The following is a 22,139-nucleotide window of genomic DNA, read 5'->3' as shown; positions in this document are numbered from 1 at the left end:
AGTTAAACAAGTATTCAAAGCAAACACTTTGAATGCCTCTGCATACTGCAGTGTTCAAAGAGAAGCAAAAACAAACAAAGGCATCATGATTCCCATAAGGAAACTTCAGTCCAGATCAATGCAATCTACTGCTTTTCCTGCCCCACCCAAATCCCATCCTCCCAAACATGTAATATTTATTTGGTTTGTCTTCCTTATTCTCAACCATTGTCTAGAAGTTTGGCCCATTGTTTTCCAGAGCTTCTTGACTGGGCTGTACTTATAACTACCAGCCACCCAACATATTGATAATAGAAAGTTCCCTATGCCTGATATTGATTCAAGTATTCACCGTTCCCACTCAGTCTACTACATATAGACTTTTGTTTTCCTGCAGATCAAAACGGAGCACCTGTAAAGAACTCTGGAAAGTATTCATAAACCCCACATGTACACAGGCGTCCATTTCCAAACCAGACAATGCAGAGGGAGCACTGTCACGTGGCTGCTCTGCCCCTCCTGCCTCAGCACTTCATGGTTCCATTTTGCACATTCAAACACCTGCAAGTGGTTGCCCAGCTGGTAGCCATTAATTTGTGCAAAACCAAGAAATGTGAAGCAAATTAAGGGATTGGGGAAATATAAATGGAAACAGCAAGTAAACTATATCTGGAAATCATACTGAGACCTCAGTGTAGAAAAACATTTTTTTTTTTTTTTTTAGAAAGCTGGCACAGTAGAGTGGAGTTAGGTAAGACTTGCAATCAAATTCCAACCCTGCTACTGACAAGATATATTACACTTAGTAAAGTTACCTTGCTTCTGTAAGCCTCTGCTTTTAGTTTGTTTTGATCTGTAAATTGAGAAAAAATAATACCTACGCCTTAGGGGGTTTGCGATAATTTAGATAATGCATCTCTTACACTTAATGCAGTGTCTGACACATAGTAATTATTTTAAAAAGATAGTTTTGCTGTAGAAGGTGTTTTGTTCATTATTATTTTAGAAGAACAAGCTGTGGACAGTGGTATTAGCTAATGCTATCAGAATCTTTCCTATGTAAATAGTGGGTTATTCAAAGAGAGTTTTTAGTGCCTCTCTAAATTACCTGCATGTTTCAATTATTTTTTAATGTGTCTCTTACCTTTGCTTTTATTTTTAGTTCCTCGTGCTTACGGATTAGCTCCTCATTATCTGAAAGTGATGAACCGAGACTTTGTTCCCGTAAATCTCTTATGGTTTTCTGAAACCAACAAGTAACCTAAGTAAAAAGCAATAGAGATCAATTTTCAAATTATTAGAACACTGTGTAAAAATTAAGAAATATTTCTTTAACCTTTCAAAACATAAGCTACATCAATTTCTCTTTGGATAAACTCATCTCATGGTTAAATAATTATGGTGGGGTTTTTATGTGTTCTTCACTCAACCTCTACATGCTTCAGAGAAAAAAAAACCACAAAGTAATCCCTGAAAAGCATGAAAATAATATATCAGTTCAGATTACATAGCATGAAGAAAGTTATTCGAAATCTCCTAACAAAGAAGAACCAAAATAGATTCCCACGCAGTCTCTGAATCATGCTTGCTTCTAGAATATAAATCCCCTTTCCTGGATAAGAATGTGAATCTGAACACAGTTACATAGACCCACACGAAGGTAATTAACAGCATAACAGCATATGTAGAATTATATTTCTACTATAAAAAGACAATGCAAAAATATTGTTTGGTGCAGTTGCTCGAAATCTGTGTTTCAGAAAATAAATGAAGAAATTATTAAAACTCTGATGACATTATAAATGGGGCATGACTCAGATTCATTTAGATTTGATTTACAATACATACCTTACACTGTTAAAACAACAAATAGCAAAGGACTTGAAAGATGTAGTACATTTTTAAATGATGACTTAAGTTGGCATTGAACTGATGACATGAAGTATCTGGCTGCAGATTCTTTATCCAAATGAAAGGAAAGAGACTTGGATTTTTACTCTCAAATCCTATACAGTGTGGTTGCATGATCACATCATTGCTACTGATTCCTAAGAGCCCACAGTTTAGTAGTTGCTTTTTGGGCATCACCTCTATTTCCCTCAACAACTCTATAACAAGCATGATATCATCATTTTAGAGATGAGAAGAGCTTAAGCAGCTTACCCAGGGCCACATAGTAAGTGACAGAACCAGGATTCGTCCCCAAGCCTTCATTATTTCAAAGTTCATGTTCTTTCCACTATGCCCTGCTGCCATCCTTGGCTATGCTAAAGTCTTATAACCATGGATATGAGGGGGAATTAGTTCAAACCTGAAAAATTAATCCTGACAGTCCATTCAAAATGGTGGACACTGCACTATGCTCTCCTCAAGCTTAGGCTGTCTTGTCTACAACAGCCTCAGGATTTATTTGATCTCCTATAATATGGACAAATGTTTGAAGCAGGTGGCCAAGGAGAAAACTAGGTTAGTCATGGAGCTCCACACAATATGTACACACACACACACACACACACACACACACACCACAGAAGTTGAGTTAGTGGTTACCTAGAATAGGACATTCCATTACCATTACAGGGCTGATACCACAAAGCTGGTTATGAAATCAAAGGTTCTATTCTAATGCCTGGCATTTCTCAGCATGGAATAGGCAGTAAAATATGGGGTAAGAGGGCTTCTCTGGCTTCCTTCTAACTGGAAATCTTTGTTAGCCATCATTTTAGGCTGCCATCGATGCAAAGGAAAGAATAATGATGATACTGTAGCAGTTTTCATGTGAAATGCACCTCATTTTCTTCATAATATTTGGTAAGCTGTATATAATACAAACATTAGTCAGTCCCCATATCTAAAACATAATGTTTATGTATTACAACTATCTGAAGATAGTCTGTCTTTCTGGTATCCCAATTAGAAATAGATAATATGTATAGTGTGCACATTAGAACACACAGAGTACTTTATCAAGAGCTATAACATTTATTCATTTATTTAATTTTATACAAATAATTTCTCACAAAAGGTGCAGTGAGCCCATATAAAAACACAACTAGAGAAATGATTTAAGGGTTTCATCAAAGCAAAATGAATCGTGACTATAACCAACTTTCAGAGATCATTTAATGTATTAAGTATTGGGAGTAAGTTTTATTTATTCTTAGCTCAGGGGAGAAGAACTCTGAAATCTCAAGAATGCTTCAATAGAGAAAGTTAATATAGAATCTGAGTGAATAAAAGTGGGTACAAACAGGTGTTTGTTAATCTCTAAAAACAGGTGAGAAGCCTGAACCCTCAGTAAACCTATTTAATTTTGTGAGTCAAAGACTTGTCATCTAGCACATGTCAGTGGTGATGAAAGCAGGAAAGGAATGAGTTGTTTGGTTTTTAAAAGGTATCTACTGACCTCATCCCTACATTTGGCAAATACTATTTCAATCCCCAAAGAATACTATTCCTGTATGGCAATACTGTTCCCTACAAGTGAATGCAGTTAAAGGTCTGTGGTGATATTCCATATATCCTGATCACATACCTGCCTGATGAAGCAAACTGACTCTCGTTTTTACTACTGAATGCACTCTGGGGAGAGACGTAAAAACAAGTTGGCATAAAACTCAGAAGTAAGTAGTTCACTGTGTGGGTGTTACAGCTCAGTGAGGCATTCACACACATGTGCAGCCTCTTAGGTTAGATTTACTATGTGTGCCATGGGACATATGCAGAACAGGCTCTCAGAGTCCTTCTTGTAAAAGCACAACACCCTAAATAACTAAGAGCTCGTCAACCATAATATTCTGCCACCCCGTAAATCAGTCATTGTGCCCTGCACGTACCTACTGCAGACAGCTGCACAGATATTCCAAGAGCAATTTTTATAAGGGTGTAAATTATATCAGCTGCTGAGTGGTAAGTACAGTAAGTGATGCATCAGGACATTCTATAGAACATGGTCCCTACAAAGGATAAAAACATGAACCAAGGGTTGGTGGAAAGAAAAGAACAAAAAGCATTCAGAGTATGCACTGGAAATCAGTTCAAGGGAATGATAGTTTAAGGAGGAAGTAAGAACATTTTTTTTCCTTTCTCCAGTTCCCACCTTTCAGCTTGATGTAAGTGTTGTGTTCATGGTCATTCCACTGGTTTGACATGACATGCTAGATCCTTAGTGCCCAGAGCAGGTAGAACTAAGGTAGAGAAGGAGTGGGGCAGATCTTTTTTACAGGGGCGGGGGACTACCTATCTGAGAATGAAGGAAGACAGAGAGAAAGGAAAGGAAAATCAGCAAAGATGCAAAGAAGAAGCGATCAGAAATGAAAACCAAGAGCTATCTTGGGTATTAAATAAGGTGCCAGAAAAACTCAGTCAAATGGTGTAGACCTGCACTGACCTATGTGGTAGCCAATAAGCACATATGGCTGTTGAGTGCTTGGAGTGTGACAAGTCCAAATTGAGATGTATAAAAATACACAGCAGATTTCATAGTCATAGTTTTAAAAATTAATAAACATATCTCATTAAGAATATTCATATTGATTAAATGTTGAAATACTATTTTGGATATGTTGGATTAAACACAATATATTATTGCTTTTCGCTTTTTTATGAGTCTTTTAAACTTTTTAATGTTTCTTTTTCACTTTTTTAATGTGGCCACTACAACTTTTGTTTTTATTTTATTTTTTGTTAACCCTCACCCGAGGATATTTTCCCATTGATTTTTATAGAGAGTGGAAGAGAGAGAGAGAAACAGAGAGAGAGAGAAAAAAAACACATCTATGTGAGAGAGACACATCGATTGGTTGCCTCTTGCACGTGCCCCGACTGGGGCCAGGAATGGAGCCTGCAACCGAAGTATGTGCCCTTAACTGGAATTGAACCTGCTACCCTTCAGTCTGCAGGCTGATGCTCCATCCACTGAGCCAAACCAGCTAGGGCATGGCTACTACAACTTTTAAAATCACATATGTAGCTCTGGCCAGGTGGCTCAGTTAGTGGAGCATTGTCCCGTACATCAAAAGATTGCGGGTTATATTCCCAGTCAGGGTACTTACATAGGTTGAGGGTTTGATCCCTGGTTGGGCATGTATAGGAGGCAACTGATAGATGTTTCTCTTTCACATCAGTGTTTCTCTCTTCCTCTCTCTCTTTCTTCCTCTCTCTCTCAAAATCAATTTTAAAAAAGCATATCCTCAGGTGAGGATTTAAAGATAAATAGATAAATAGATAAATAGATAAATAAATAAATAAATAAATAAATAAATAAATAAAATCACATACATGGCTTGCATTATATTTTTATCAGATGGTTCTACAACTCAAGGATTTTTTTTTAATATATTTTATTGATATTCCACAGAGAGGAAGGGAGAGGGATAGAGAGCTAGAAACATCGATGAGAGAGAAACATCGATCAGCTGCCTCCTGCACACCTCCCACTGGGGATGTGCCCGCAACCAAGGTACATGCCCTTGACCGGAATCGAACCTGTGACCCTTCAGTCTGCAGGCAGACGCTCTATCCACTGAGCCAAGCCAGTCTCAGCAACAACTCAAGGATTTTGAGAAGATCCTTATTTGTAGATCTAAAGACTGAGTTTTAATTAGAGGCTGTTTAAAATAGTGAAATCAGGAAAATAGTGGGATGAAGCATTGGTTGGTAAGCATGATTGGACCACTGGGTAGGGGCACTGAAGTTCAGCTAATGACTCTTCCAAAGAAGTTTATTGGCTAAGTAAAGAAAGGATCAGGTGATAGCTTTAAGGAAAGCAGGGGTACCAATAAGGCTTCTCCCACCTTTTAAAAAATTTTTGAATAGATGAGACATAAGCATTTTTTGCAGAAACTGAAGATGCATGAAGGAGGATTAATGTAGGAATGTACCAGAATGGGAAGGTTGGAAGTGAGCACTACTGAAGGTAGCTTTCGGCCAGGAAAGACTAGTCTTTGCTTGTTGAATAACCCATCCCCACATTGACCCCCTAGTTGGTAGATAAGAACAAAGAAAGTAAAATAAATGAACCCTACCTTCACAGAGAGGTGTCAGGTACTACTCTAGGCAGGTTACAAGTGACCTTATCCAACCTTTGTACCCCTCCTATGATGAAGATATTTACTTTTGCAATAGATGAGGAAACTGAGACACATACAGGTTAAGCAACTCACTTAAGGTTACACAACCAATAAGAAGAAAGTCCCATGATTGAACACAGAAACGCCACAGTCAGAATGTATGGAGAACCAAAGGGTTCCAGAAAAGAGAAATGGTTCTTATTAGGCTAGTTTTTGAATGTTCCTAAGACAAAAACCAAAATGCAACAATATATTTATAAACTCTAATTCTAACATGGAAATAGGTCCTGTGTACAACCATGGAGCTCAATGGACACAGTGCATTGGAGAGAAGGAGTGCCTCAGAGGAAGACACCAGCTGTGGGCAGAGGAGGCAACAAACACAAACTGAGAATTCCTGTTCCAAATGATACGTGTTAAAGTCAGAACCAAAACATGGGAAACACATGAAACACATAGAAAGTACTGTCTGATGATCAAGGATAAATGACCCAAGTGGCAAGAAGGTAATCATCTGCAGCAACCCAAAGTGATGCCTCAGACTGAATAAAAGCATCATCGTCCCTTTCTCTGCAATTTGTCCTGCAATCTGAGATCAGATCTTATTTTTGATCGTTAAAACTATGTTGCAGGGGTAAGCTAGCAATAAACAATTCAAACCAGAAATGCTTAAGGGAAGGTGAAAATATCTTTCAAATTAGTTTCATTTTCTTTTCCATGTATGGGACAGTCCCAACAGTTCCTGCCAAAGAATCAGTTACTATTAGAGACACAAAACAAACAAAAAACTGATAATGGGGGCAAGGGGATCAGTTATTTATCTTCTTTAACCCAAGACTTTTTAATAATCTCTCTTCCAATTACCAAAATGCACACATAGACAGAGGTGTTTTCAACTATAGTTGAAGGCCACAGGTGACAGGTCTAATGTCTACTTTGATTTTGAAGGCATGTTAGTATTAAAACAACAATATTAGTGCCCATAGCTCTTTTTCTTTTTACTGTAGAAAAAACAATTTCCATTATATTGCATCAGACGATCTAGTCAAATGCACTCTGTATTTAACTAGGCAATAACCAGACTTCAGACATTCATTTGCTTCATTAGGTGGTAAAGTATTAAGAAGCATTTAAGCCATGTCACTGATGTTTGTACCTGAGGACTTGGAAGCAGAGGAGAAAAGAATTATGCCAAATATGGATTGGGTTTTTTTTAGATACATTCTGAGACTGACCTCATTATTGGCTTGTTGTTTTGGACTCTATCTCAGAGATTCCAGGAGGACAATTTTCTTTTGTGGAATTTGGAAGCCTTCCATGAATTACTGAAGTCAACGGGAAGATATTAGTATTCCTTAGCAAATTATCGAATCCTAGTATTCTCTGTTGATGGGTATCAAGAAAGCTAATATATTATATTATTTGTCATAGGCAAAAATTGTTATTTTGTAAACAGCTTTACAGATCGTCTACCTCCCTGTCTGGAATCATAATTTTATGTATTTAATTATTCTGACTTGTGTTAACATATCATTCCTCTTCCAACATTTATATTATAAGAAACTTGGCACTAAGGACTTCCCTTCCCTAGATTGCTTTCAGCTCTTGTTTATGTTTAGGTAGGCTCTTACTACTCAATGGTGGAAAGCTGTTTAGTCCCATGAATAAAATCAGTACAGTGGACATCTCTGGACCTGAATTTTATTTCCAGCATTACCTTTGACTCATTGCTGGGAATCCTCCCAGCAGTGGGGAAAAAAGTCTTCTTCTTCTTCTTCTTCTTTTTTTCCAGAAAAGAAACAGACCAGTCTAGTGGCCATGTGCATCTCTGCCAAAGATATGTAAGGCATGGTTTTCCCAGTATAACTTCGGGATGTACCTTAGGTGATGGGGAGCCATTTATATTCAGATAGAGAGAAAGAGTTAGAGAGAGAGAGAGAGAGAGAGAGAGAGAGAGAGAGAGAGAGAGAGAGACTAACTTACAGGGCTACTTATAAGTAGTAACCTCCCCAATTCCTTGTTTATGTAGCCTAATAGATTGCATACTGAAGCTTTGACCTAAACCCTGGTTGTTGGGGGAAAATGAGAGTTAGAAACTATCATATTGATAAGATAAATAACTGCTAAATTATAAAGGATGTTTTAATCCTTCCAAAGTGTGCCATTTATTGTATTTGCTTATGAGTCTCCCTACAAAAAAGCATTAAAATTAATAGGGTCCCTTTGCTTGTCTTTGGGGACTGAAGGATGGAGTAGAGGAAGGAATGAGTCCCTCTCCCTGGCCAGTTTGAGATGGTAGCAGTATTGAAGAAAAAATAAAAGCCAACAACCTCCAGCACCAGGGGCAGGAAAGGAAAGAAGCTCAGGGTGTGGAAGAAGATACACAGGCAGCCCCAGGGCAGAGCAGACAGCTCGAGTAGCAACAACTGACTGTCATACAGCAGAAGGTTGTGAGGTCAAAGTAATGCAGAGCCTTTCCCAGAGAGCACACAGCTTTGTTATCAGTCCTATCACTGCTGAGAATGTAATTTAGTTATGGTGTGTATCGCCCAACCCTCTTACCAACTGGTGTGGGGCTTAAACAATTGTGCCTAATTAAAGTGCTATTAAGCCATCAGTCCAATTGAACAATACTATATATAGAAGTGACAAACTAAGCTTAAGGAAAATGTAATCAACTGTAATAAGTATAAATTAGGTAAAGAAATAGCCAAAGAGTGGAGAAAGTTAGGGAGAGGAAAATAAATTTTTAACTTTATTATACAGATAAAGTTGACCTTTTTTGAATAAACTCAGCTGGATACCAAGCCATGAAATGGTATTTATTTACCATTAACATTATAACATTTTAGAAAGATTATCTAGTAATTTAGAGAATTGGTGTGGGATCCAGTGAATATGTAGGATTTTCTGTGCTGGTGATTATCTGATAAAGCTCAGAGAGTGTCCACCGACATGGAGTGAGATGGTCAACATTTGAACACTTGAACGCTTACTGTATGCTAAGCTGTGCTTTAAGAAATTTTACATATATAATGTTGTTTATACTCACAACACATCTATAGATAGCTATTATTATTATTTCCAGTTTACAGAAAAGGAACATGAGGCGCAGAGGCTAACTAACTTGCCCAAATCACATAGCTAGTAAGTGTAAAAGCTGGGGTTGCTAGCCATGCCGTCTGCACCAGACTACCTCCTTTAGGACCTAGGATATGTAGTGTCATTGAAATAAGTGGTGGTTAGCATGCATTTGACTTAGGAGGTGTTTCTGTTGTTTTCAAAATCACATGCTTCTTCTACAAACACCTTAAGATACTTTGCATTTACTCTGATGTGTCTTAGAGTGAATTCTAGAAATAGCTTAGGTGCTAAAATAAAATTTTGTGATAAATTTTAACCTATGAGTGTTCAAAAGTCATGTATGTTATTGGGCTCAAATATTGAATACCAGTATCATCAGGATAATTCAATATTTGATATGCCAGCCAATGTTAGAAAGCTATATTCAAAGAAAGATTTTCTTTTAAACTCTTACTATGCGCTAGTCACTACACTAGGCACTTTTATATTATTTCATATCAGTTGAAGCTGGTCAATCATCCAAGCTCTAACTCCTAGTTAGAAGGTAGTATCATATAAAGTGTGTGTGTACGCAAAGTTTTATAGCAGCCCACCAGGTACCAGACTGGTGCCCTGAGCCTGTTATCATTTTAATTGCCTATTAAAAACGAATATAGCCCTGGCTGGTTTGGCTCAGTGGATACTGAGCGTCGGCCTGGGGACTAAAGGATCCCGGGTTCAATTCCAGTCAAGGGCACATGCCCGGGTTATGGGCTCGATCCCCGGTGGGAGGCAGTGCAGGAGGCAGCCAATCAATGATTTTCTCTCATCATTGATGTTTCTATCTCTCTCTCCCTCTCCCTCTCTAAAATCAATAAAAATATATATTTTTTAAAAAGGAATATGATTATATATGGTTACATAATTATTATATATGTGGTATAAAACCTTGCAAATGTTAATTCTATTTCCCTCTTTCCTCTACAAAGATGTGTATCTTATAAGTATATGTGATCTGAGGGTAAAAACAGATGATCTGTCCTCATGTCTTACTTACTATTCCTCAATGTCCTTGACATTGTCTTGTACAAAGAGACTATGAATAACTTAGTTTTAATTTATCTGTTTGTCTCGCTTATGCCTGATTGGAGCAATTGAAAAAATTACATTCATAAATCTTCTTGCCAAGATAATTAATTATGCACAAAATACTCCAAGCTGCTTCTGATTTTCATTAATGAAACAGCAGATTATATGCAAAATAAGATGCTGCTGGAATTGGAGTAAATGGTTAGCTGCTCATCTTTCAAAGTAAAACAAGTGCACATTTTTACATCTGAAAAACAATGATTCAGAAAGAACATTCTATGATCATATTTATCAGACCATCATATTTCAATTAAGATAGAAAAATCTGTGGTTTTCATTTGTTTGTTTGTTTTTTCCTTGATTGATTTAAATCTTAAATTGTCATTGTTCTGGTCATTCAATTTTCTCTCAAAGTTAAATTAGCTAGACTGTTATAGTTCAAAAGCATTAGGCCATAATAACTTAGACACAGAGCAGCACTAAATGCGTCTTTTAAATGGCCCTTATGAGAGGCAATACATCAGACATTCAGACAACCACATTATTACCCATCAGTCATCTTTGCTCTAATTTTCTACTTACTTTTCCTTTTTCTTAAGTGGTTAAAATGATTGACAAAATGAGTACTTCATTCATGTAAAGTTTGACAGCTCCTATGTTCCCTTACAATAAGTAAAGAACCAACAAAAAATATTTGCCCTCCAATTAAGTATGTGCCTTCGTATCAACTCAGGTTCCACAATGTTCTATCAAGTAGATCATCCAGGAACATGATTATCATAGAACCCAAATTACTAACAGAGTCACACCCAATTTGGTGAACCTGCTGCTATTCTTCACCATTGCATCATCAATTAAACTTCAGAATAGATCATTCAGAAAAACTAAAAATTAGGTAAGATAATTATGCTTGTATCTACCTGGATTTTAAATTATTTCTTTGTTCACATAATTACAACACAGTAAGCATTAATTAAGAAACTAAAGAGACTCTACTTCCTCACCAATAAGATATTTTTTTTTAATTATGGTAATTCAAGCAGTGTAATATTATACCCATTAAAATTATCTATTGTACTTTTGACACAAGAATATGTCTATGATTTTTTTCAATTTAATAAAAATAGGTAATAATACAGTATGCTTAGGTTAATTCCATTAGTGTTTGCTTGCTTATTTATCCATTTCTTTAATGAATGTGTGTATGTTCCTATGACAGTGCTCATCCTATATAATAAAACCCTAATATGCAAATCGACCGAACAGCGGAATGACCGGTCACTATGATGCGCACTGACCACTGGGGGCAGACACTCAATGCAGGAGCTGTCCCCTGGTGGTCAGTGCGATCCCATAGCGGGAGCGCCACTCAGCCAGAAGCCGGGCTCACAGCTGGGGAATGCAGCGGTGGTGTGGGAGCCTCTCCCACCTCCGCAGCAGCACTAAGGACCCCTCAGGGGTCCTGGACTGCGAGAGAGCACAGGCCGGGCTGAGGAACCTCCCTCCCCCCCCCCCCCCCCCCAGTGCATGAATGTCATGCACTGAGCCTCTAGTGCTGTATAAAGGTCTAAAAGATGACAGTATATCAAATGCTCATAGCAATTACCTATATGGAAGTGATCTCACCTACATTTTAAACAAATGGGCATTAAGTCACAAGCAGAAAAAAAATATCTTTCTGTTTTGAACTATTCATTGAGTACCCATTGAACAAGTATGGCTAAGATTACAAAAGTGACTTCTATTTGATCCATCAAACTCAAAATAAATAATAAATTAGCCTTTAATGCAAGACCAGTCTTGACTAGCTTGGTGGTAGATGGAGGTACAAGCGGGGAAGAGTGATATGTGTTGGGCTTTCACTATCCTTTTCAGACATGATGACCTAAATGACTAATTATAATATAGCAGTTATTATGAGCCAAGTAACACTCTAACTACTTGATAGAGAATAACTCATTTGATAATCTTAACAACACTTTGAGGAAAATACTACTATAGCTACATTTTACAGAAAACTAAGCCTCTGGGAACTTAAATAATTGCTCAGTTACTCATCTGGTAAGTGACAGAACCGGGATTTGAACCCAGCCAATAGTCTGGCCCCAGGATCTGTGTTCTTACCAGCCCACAGAGACGGCAGTTACCTTTACTGATGACTCCAACTGCTGTCACTGGTGTTAGCAAGAGAAAAATGTAACATGGAGCGTTTTAAGATTAAGAACCTAAATTTTATATTTAAAGAAATGATTAATTTATTTATTGACCAATTTTATTAAAATTTAATATTTATCCTTATCATTATTGTTGAATTGCTTTTGGCTCAAGATTGTTAGGAATGGAGTCCAAATGAAAGCCTAATTCTTTTAACCACAAGTTCATTCTGAAAGCCTTAATATACCTATAGCAGCCTCTGACAATGAGACAATAGGAAGAAGCCTTGGCCCAGGCGAGGAAGGACAAGAAAACTTGTCCTGAGGCTGTTGTATTCCTTAGTTTTTACACAAATGAATTAAAAACTTACATCCAGACAAAATCTGCACGTGGATGCCTATAGCAGTTTTATCCATAATTGCCAAAACTTGGAAGCTACCAAGATGTCCTTCAGTAGGTGACAGGATAAATAAACTATGGCACATCCATACAGTGGGATAGTATTCAGTGCTAAAAAGAAATGAGCAATCAAGCCATGCGAAAAGCAAGAAGGACTCTTAAATGCATATTTCTAAGCAAATAACCCAATCTGAAAATGCTACACATTAGATTATTTCAATTATATGACATTCTGGAAAACACAAAACTATGGAGTTAGTAAAATGATCAGTAGTTGCCAAGGATTAGGAGAGAGGGATGACTAGGCAGAGCACAGAGGATTTTTAGGGCAGTGAAATTATTTTGCATACAACAATGATAGATATATGTCATTACACACTTTTTCAAATCCACTGAATGTACAGAGATGAGCAAAAGTAGGATTATAATTGTTTGTATGGAAACTAATATAATAATTAATAAATAATACTACAAGAATAAACACTGTGTTTCCCATACTCACAACTATAAACCGACTTTTGCCCACCAAGAGCGGACCCTAATGTGAACTTTGGGCTTTGGGTGCTGATGTGTCAGTGTAGGTTCATCGATTATAGCAAATATACCACTCTAGTGCAGAATGTTGATAATGAGGGAGATTGTGCATGTGTGGAGACAGGGGGTACTCTGTGCCTAAAGTCTGGGTAATGTGTTCTAATAAGCCTACAAACTCATCATCCTCCAATCCCAAAGCCCTCTAATCACTGAGCATCCAGCCATAGACTAAGGTCATATTTCTTAATTGGTACCAGACCATTCTTCTAAGAACAATACTTCCATTTTGCACTGATAGACTTTTTCACTGACATTAGTAGCAATCTAGAACAATTTAGCACTATTATGCCCCTCCAACTTTGAAGAAAATTGCAGTTAACATTTCAGAATTTCAAAGAAATGTATCTAAAAGTAGTGACCTGGAAGGAAGTGAGAAAGAGAATCCAACAATAGTCATTTCAAAACTGCCCATAAATTCTCCCATTTATGAAATCAATATTTTAATGAGAGGAAATAAAATATATTTGTTGTTACATTACCTGCTTGGAAAAAACAACATAGTAATAATTTAACCATGACAACTGAGAAACTACCCAGGAATAGCTAGTCCACATAACAACCAGACTTCATTAGCTGAGGGAAGACATCATCAGTGCCCCTTTGGATTACCTGATTTTCTTGTTGGTCCCACTGACATATCTGCAGAACCTGACTCAATTCCTGCCGCTGTTGCTTCAGGTACTTGTCTAGTTGCCGTCTCCTGTCTTGTAGAAGTTCAAGAAGATTGTCGATCTTCAGGCAGCTATTACGAGCTCCCTGAATCAACTCAGGACTTACATTAGGTCCATCACACTTGAATTTTTCGATGAAGTCAGTGAGTTGTTGACTTTTGTTTAAAAGCGCTAGAGATCGTTCTAAGAGTTCTAGAAGAAAGTTAGAAAGAAAACAGAACAGTGATATGAGCAAGCTTTTAGATAGTAATATTTTTGACTCTTCATATAATTTAAAATAAATATAACCTTCATACTAAAATAAGGAATTCAAATGTGTAAACATAAAATGCCTACAAATAACCGGTCAAATACCTTGGTCTGACAATTACTTTAGCACTAACTGCCAAATGATAGGATGCTGGTGTTTAGTGGTAACATAATTCAGCAGAAGGAGTGGGAGTAGAAAGACTGGGATTTGAACACCAGTTCAGGTGGTTTTCAGTAGTTTGATGCTGGTTAAGGTGTCTACTCTCCTTGGAGTGCTCTATATTCTGGGGTGATAAGACTAAAGCTGAGATTTAAAGGCTAATGACGGTAGTGGCCAAAAACTCAATGAATGTGGTGGCCAGAGGCTCAGACGCCAGGGCTTATGGCAAGGTGGCAAATGCGTGATCAGTCTAACAGGATCAGCTGTCACCAGTTCTGATCAACTGTTGACAGGAAAGAATATGGGTTTATTATTGATGGAGCTCCATTTTTAAAAGAATTATAAATATATATATATATTTATGTGAAAGGTCCTGATTTTAAGTATTTATAATTTACATTTTAATTAAAAATACTGAAAATTAAACAAAATATGTTTCTCTGCCAAATGGGCCATCAGTTTGTGTCCTCTGGAGTGAGCAGGATTGTGGTTTGGGTAACATCATGTAGAAATGGGAGTTTAAGCATAAAATCAAAGGATCACCAAGGGACAGAGTGTAAAAGGAGTTGAGAACAGCACTATAGAAGCAACCATACTTGAGGATTAATTGGAGGAGCAGTTGGGCAACTGTCTACTCTCCACGAGCCAGAAACCAAGGAGACAGCCATGACACATCCTCCTCCCTAATCTCACCGTTATCAAGACCTAACAATATCACCCTCTAACTCCTGCATCTACTTTTCTCCAGCCCCACTACAAAAATCATCATCTGTTGCCTAAACTTGGCCAGTCATCTCTCAATTACATCCCCGCTCCAATACATTCATCCATTCTCTATAGATTATCCAGACAGATCTTTTCTAAAATACACTATGTCTCACACACACACACACACACACACACACACACACACACCCTTGAAACAATGGTTTCACATTTCCTTAGAATTAAGGACAGACCTCTTACTATGATTTCAGGTCTTACATGGTCTAGCCTCTCTCTTCCTCTTCAGATTGTCTCCATATCTCTACCCTTAATCCCTATCTTTTGAAAATACCTAACACATGCTATCCTCCCTCCTGTACCAGAACTTTCACTGTCCTCTGCCAGGACCACCTTTCCCCTCAACCCTTGTTTTTTCTACCTTCATTCTATTCATATTTAGGTCTTGGTCTATTGTCAGTTCTTCAAAAAACAAATAAGACTGAACCAAATACTCCTATTAAGTGCTCTCATAGCACAATATTGCTGTCATTGGCAGCTCTTATCATGGCTATAGTTTTAAATTTATGTGTTGCGTTAGTTGTCTGTCTTTGCCATTAGCCTCAATACAATATGAGGACAGGGACCATGACTGTATCCCCAGCACTTAGCATAGTGACTGACATAGGAAAGATGTTCAACTTATATAGAATGCTTGAATGAAATCACATATATTAAAAGAGGGGGGAGAATTGGGAGAATTGTAGATGATGGAGATCAGCAGTCCTCCAAGGATGTAAAAGAGAGACATTGGAAAGATCTGGGGTTCTATGATGGGTGTAATAGAAACAGAAGCCATTACCAGGTTGAGACATAGGAAGGTAGTGTTGGAGTGAAGTCAACAAGACAGAAAATCTTTGAGATATTTATTCTTAGAAGAAAAATAAAGACAGAATATCAGCTTTTTATTTTTAGGATGAAAACTGAAGAGCATCCAGAGAGTGAGTAGACATCCCACTATGAGAGATGGATTAAACCGTATCCACTATACTTCAGCATTCTAGCATTCAGTAGTTAACTACACAGCAATAATCAAGCTATGGTAGTTGGGCTGGTTGTCTCTTTTCACTGACAACTGGAGAGCTGGAAGAGAGCATGAGATAAGTGAAGATACTGTGAAGAGCCACCTTGAGATGAAAAGGAAAGAATTTGAATTGTTTATGCCACGCAACCTAAATCTGTCTAATAAGGTAATAAATGGTGTTATCTGCTCAGAGTGAGGAAGGTGTGATTATGTGTAGTGGGCAATTCAGTTGGGAGTCAATAATGCAAGAAACAAACAAAAAACAACCACAGGCTTGAACCAGGATAGAGGTTATAATTCAAATAGAAGAGAAAAAATCAGAGAGAACATTAAAATTAGAGTAAATCACTTAAACAAGGAAATAGAAGTAGATGTGAACAAGACAAGAGGAACAGGGGCCAGAAAAAGCCTATCTATATATATAAAACCCTAATATGCAAATAGACCAAACGGCGGAACAAACAAACAATCGAACAACTTGTCCCTATGACATGTGCTAACCACCAGGGGGCACGCACGGAATATGGTGGGCGTCGGCCACGGCAGGATGGTGGAGCAGGTGAGTGGGGACACCAGACAAAGGTGGGGCACTGGTCGCTGTCATCGGGGTGAGCCTCTGGTGGTTACTGAATATTCTTTGCTCTAGTGCACCACGGTGCCACCCAGCACTCACACCTGATGCTGGCGCCGGCCCCACTCGCACCTACTGCCAGCACCTGGCACCGGTCCTGATCACTTGGCACTATCAGTGGGTGCAAGAGGCAGCTGCCAGCCCCGATCATCCCTGAGGGCTTCTCCACCTCCCCCTGCTCCTGAAGGACAATCGGGGCACCAGCCACCACTCACACCTGCTGCTGGCACTGGCCCCAATCACTCTGCGCTGTTCCACATTGCTCCACACCATCAGCAGGTACGAGCAGTGCCAGTGGTGTCAGCACGGCAGCTGAAGCGGGGCTGCTGGCAGAGAGGGGGCCGGGGGAGGGGTCCATGGTGGGAGGGCTGGGCAGGGGTGCAGAGAATGGGCCGAGACCCACCCCTGTGCCCACCACAGCCTCTCGGCCCACAGTTCCTTTCAAGGTGCATGAATTCATGAACTGAGCCCCTAGTCTGCCAGAACAGGTTCTTCTGTGGAAGGAAAAGAAACACTGCAGAAACAAGGTGAAGACAAGTTACAGAAGCTGTGCCCACTGAACAGAAGGGTTTTAATTTGTTTAACCTGAACATAATAACCAGTATTATTAATTATAATGCAATATATATTACACACACACACACACACACACACACACAAAGCATGGGCAGGTGGCAGGGTTTCCAAAGGGTATTTCTTTTCTTTCTTTCCATAACTAGCTCTTACACACTAGACTACACATGAGAAAGGAAAGCAGGACTGTAGGTGCTTGCATAATGACAGTGGAATAAGCCAACCTGCTCTGGTCCCTACAAAATAAATATAATTAGCCAAAATTTCCATTTGCAATCTTTTTCTGGTTTCTGTTTCAGCTCCTGTCAAAATAGTATAACCACTACCACAGTATCACCGGGAATACAGCCTCCTGGGCCTAAATTAACTTGTAAAATGTACCCAGCCTAAAATCGGTCTGTTACTGCTACCAAGGTGATCATTAAAGTGGGTAAATTGTTCCCTCTGTCAGTTCCTTCAATTCTTCCTCTGTCAGTTTCTGACATTTTACTTTTATACTGTTTGTTTTCCTGGCTATTTATTCCTTCAGTTGATCATACAAAGTGCTGTACTTTTTCTCAAGCTACACTATCTAGATATACCATGACCTTCAGGACATACAAAATCTCTATAGTGCATTTATTTTAAAGATTGTATTTTTTTTGCATTTACAAAACCTTATTTTCTGACATAATACCTTGTAATGTGAGGCTATTAGATACTTAATTAATTTCAATTCTTTGTTTTGATTGTCATACTAAAAAAGTAACATTAATGTATATTTGTCATAATTATTAAGTATAAATAGCAAATTCAAGATAGATAAATGGGGAATGTACACAAGTTAAGTGAATTTATAGCTTTATACTCATCTTTCCAAATGAGTATTTTCTAAAAATTATCAAGGTCACAGTCTTAGCATTGAGGTCATGGGTGATGTTTCTTCCTAATACCTTTTTAAATATTCCAAATATTCCTCTGTGGAGTGGTGTTTCTTAAACTCATCCAATGAGCATTTTTAAATATATACAAAAGTAGAGAGAATAGTATAATGAACCTATACCTGTTACATTTAAAATATATAAAACATCTCACGAATAAGAAAGTAATAATATGATTGTTCCTTCAAGGAAGCTTCTTCAGTATTATGTTTATTTTAATAAGGCAGTTTGAAAACTAAAGGGTGCAATTGGGATCCTTCAACACTTAGAAACAATTTTCTTCTCCTCTGTAGTTCCTTGTTTATTACTCAAATTTCCATCATTCTACCTTGTCTTACATTAGAATTATCCTATATAATAAAAGCCCAATATGCAAATTGTAGCCTTGACAGGGAGTTTGACTAGGAGTTCGACTATGAGTTTGACCAGGGGGCGGGGCAGGCAGGCCAACTGCAGGAAGGGAGGCCCCGGCCAGCAGCTGTCAGCCACTAGGGACTCTATCCATGCATGAATTTTGTGCACTGAGCCTCTAGTATACAAATAACACTCAATAATCATACTTTGGGTTAGATGCTCTTCTAAGTCCTAGAGTATCAGAGATGCACTAACCCCTGCCCTCCAGAGTCCCACAATTTGGTGATAGAGACAAATAAGGAAATAAATTATTACTGCACAGCTTACTAGATGGTATAGCACAGAGACCCACAGAAGCACAGAGGGAACCCACCAGTAAATGTGAACCTGCCCCACCCTGTACACATGAGCACAAGGGCCATGTACTCCCCAGACATATGACTCTGGGTTTCTCTCCTGACATAGGTTCAAAATATATTGTTTAACTAGTGGCCTGGTGCATGAAATTTGTGTACATTAAAATAGGATTAATTAGAGGAAATAATTTAATATTGCTATTTGCCCTTTCTCTATAATAGAAGTATCAGAGATGAAAGAAAATTAGTAAAATGTATATGAAAACCTTCCTCCTGTCAGAGTCTGGGGTGCACCACGGGACCCAGAGTCAAGTCCTTGCTCACCCACATGTGCCTCAAAATCACGTGAGACCCAGACCCAGCCACGCCCGCCCCCCTCCAATTGGGCTAGATCCAGACCCAGCCAGTCCCACCCTTGTCAAGCCCTGCCAGGCAGGGGGTGTAGCTTCAGATCCTCTGGCCCAGCACCAAGATGGGGGCCTTGGCCTGAGGTCCCCCAGCCCAGACTGGGGCAGGGGGCATGCCTTGAGGTCCCCCATCAAGCCCTGCTGGGTGGGGGGCATGGCCTGAGGTCCCCCATCAAGCCCTGCCAGGCGGGGGGAGGGGGGGCGGGGCTCAGCTTCAGGTCCCCCAGCCCAGCACTGGGAGGGGGGCGCAGCTTCAGGTCCCCCATCAAGCCCCACTGGGTGGGGGATGTGACCTGAGTTCCCCCGACCCAGCACTGGGGGTGAACCTTGAGGTCCCCTGTCAAGCCCCGCTGGGTGGGGGGCACATCCCCTGTTAAGCCCAGCCAAGCAGAGGAGTGCAGCCTCAGGTCCCCTGGCCTGGTGCTGGGGCAGGGGGTGTGGCCTGAGGTCCCCCATCAAACCCTGCTTGGTGGGGGGCACGGCCTGAGGTCCCTGTCAAGCCCAGCCAGGCAGGGGGCACAGCCTCAGGTCCCCTGGCCTGGTGCCAGGGTGGGGGGCATGCCCTGAAGTCCCCTGTTAAGCCACACCTGGTGGGGGGCGCAGCCTGAGGTCCCCCGGCTTGGTGCTGGGGCGGGGGGAGCAGCCTGAGGTCCCCTAGCCCAGCACCAGGATGGGAAATGCACCTTGAGGTCCGCCATCAAGCCCCACCGGGCGGGGGCCATGGCCTCAGGTCCCCTGGCCTGGTGCTGGGGCAGGGGGCGAGGCCTGAGGTCCCCTGTCAATCCCCACGGGGGCAGGGGTGGGAGTAGCCTCAGGTCCCTGCTGATTGCTCCTTAAGGCTCCTTATGGGAACTTGGCCTCAGCTGTGGGTGCAGCCATCTTTGTGACAGAGTGATGGTCAATTAGCATATTCCCTCTTTATTAGATAGGATTACATGTTGTGGAATTGAGGGAAACCAGGCTGGTAAGTGGTCTGGAAACTATGCTTTCTGGAAAACACCTTAGCTAACTAGACATGTTTCATCCATAGGAGAGAAGACTTAGAGAGCACATATTAGTCTTCACCATTAAAAGGATTGTCATGTGGAAGAGAAAACAAACTTATTCAGTAACATTCCAGATGGGAGAAATTTCAATTCATTCATTCTGGTTCCGACTTCCGCAATGTTACAGAATCAGTCTCTTACATACAAAACAGCCTTGGCATTGGTGAATAAGGAAAAGGCATAGGTGAAGCCAATTGAAATAAAATTAATATTAGAGATAATATTTTTATAGTTGCATCATTAACTTTAGTCATGCTAACATTCACAATTTGTGCTATTCACTCATCAACAGTTCAGAACTTTGATAGAATTGCTAGCTGCATCTATAGATATATTTTTATTGAAATATAATTGGTTATAATAAGTTTCAGGTGTATACTAGTATCACAGTGATTCAATAGTTATATACATTACAAAATGATCACAATAAATTTAGTTATGACCTGTTGCCATACAAAGTTATTATAATGCTAGAGGCCCAGTGCACAAATTTGTGCACAGGTGGGGTCCCTCAGCCTGGCCAGTGATCGGGGGCTGATCGAGGTCGATCAGGGCCGGCTGGCAGGTGGGAGGTTGGCTGGCCGTGGGAGGTTGGCTGTGAGAGCGCACTGACCACCAGGGGGCAGCTCCTACATTGAGCATCTACCCCCTGGTGGTTGGTGTGTCGTCATAGTGACCAGTCCACCGGTCTTAACAGCTGCTTAGGCTTTTATATATACAGATTATTGACTATATTCCCTAAGCTGTACATTTACCTAAGCCAAGCTATGGAAGCAACCCAAGTGTCTATCAGTAGATGAATGGATCAAAAAGATGTGAGATATATATAGTATTATTCAGCCATAAAAAATAATGAAATCTCTCCATTTGCCAGAAGGGGAAGGGGCTAAGGTAAGAGAAATGGCTAAAGGTGATTAAGAGATAAATTTCTAGTTTTAAAATAAATAAATTATAGACGTATTTTATTTTCTTAAATTTAAAATAATAAATATTGCTAAGGTCTGAATGTTTGTGTCACCCTAAAATTCATATGTTGAAACCTTAATGCCCAATATTAGGAGATGGGGCTCTTGGAAGGTGATTAGGTCATGAAGGTGGAGCCATGTGAGGCTACAGTGAGAAATGTGCAACTTGGAAGAGAGCTCCCACCTGACCATGCAGGCACCCTGATCTGACTTATAGCCTCCAGAACTGTGAGAAGTAAATACCTTTCATTTGCAAGCCACCAAGTCTGTGGTATTTTGTTATAACAGTCTGAACAGACTAAGTTAGATATGAAGTCCTTAACTTAAAATCAGAATTTTGTCCTTGAATATGCATTTTAAATCAGCTAATCTTAATCATATCCCACTGAATTAGCTGTTTAGCAAATCTCATCTATCCCCATTATATGAAGCCACCATTGAGCATATGAATTGGGAGCCTGGTCAGAGTTCCCTGTAATCCCTGTGCTTCAAGTATCACATAGAGGAACACAAAAATGCCACGAGAAACATGTCATCAGGGTGGCAGAATATTTTTTCATCACAAAAATAAACTACATTCCCTGTCCTCAGCATGCATCTTCATCCATCTCCTCAGGTTAAGAGGAGGCCGGGTGGACACCGGCAGACTGTACCAACGAAAGGCAGGTCACT

General features: G+C 39.6%; 1 protein-coding gene across 2 annotated transcripts in view; it reads right to left on the bottom strand.

Annotated features, from left to right (window-relative positions):
* CCDC141 (coiled-coil domain containing 141) overlaps positions 1 to 22,139 on the bottom strand; it is a 182,894-nt gene that overhangs the window by 119,322 nt on the left and 41,433 nt on the right. For both annotated transcript variants that reach the window (XM_080669118.1, XM_080669119.1), the window contains exons 5-6: positions 13,959 to 14,212; positions 1,124 to 1,240 (exon numbers count right to left, since the gene is read on the bottom strand). In XM_080669118.1, the coding sequence (XP_080525244.1) occupies positions 1,124 to 1,240; positions 13,959 to 14,212 (371 nt within the window). The remainder of the gene's footprint in view (positions 1 to 1,123; positions 1,241 to 13,958; positions 14,213 to 22,139) is intronic.

The sequence above is a fragment of the Plecotus auritus genome, assembly GCF_963455305.1.
Source record: "Plecotus auritus genome assembly, chromosome: 5".
Taxonomy (NCBI): domain Eukaryota; kingdom Metazoa; phylum Chordata; class Mammalia; order Chiroptera; family Vespertilionidae; genus Plecotus; species Plecotus auritus.
Note: the sequence above shows the minus strand (reverse complement) of the source record. Positions and strands in the feature narration are given on the sequence as shown.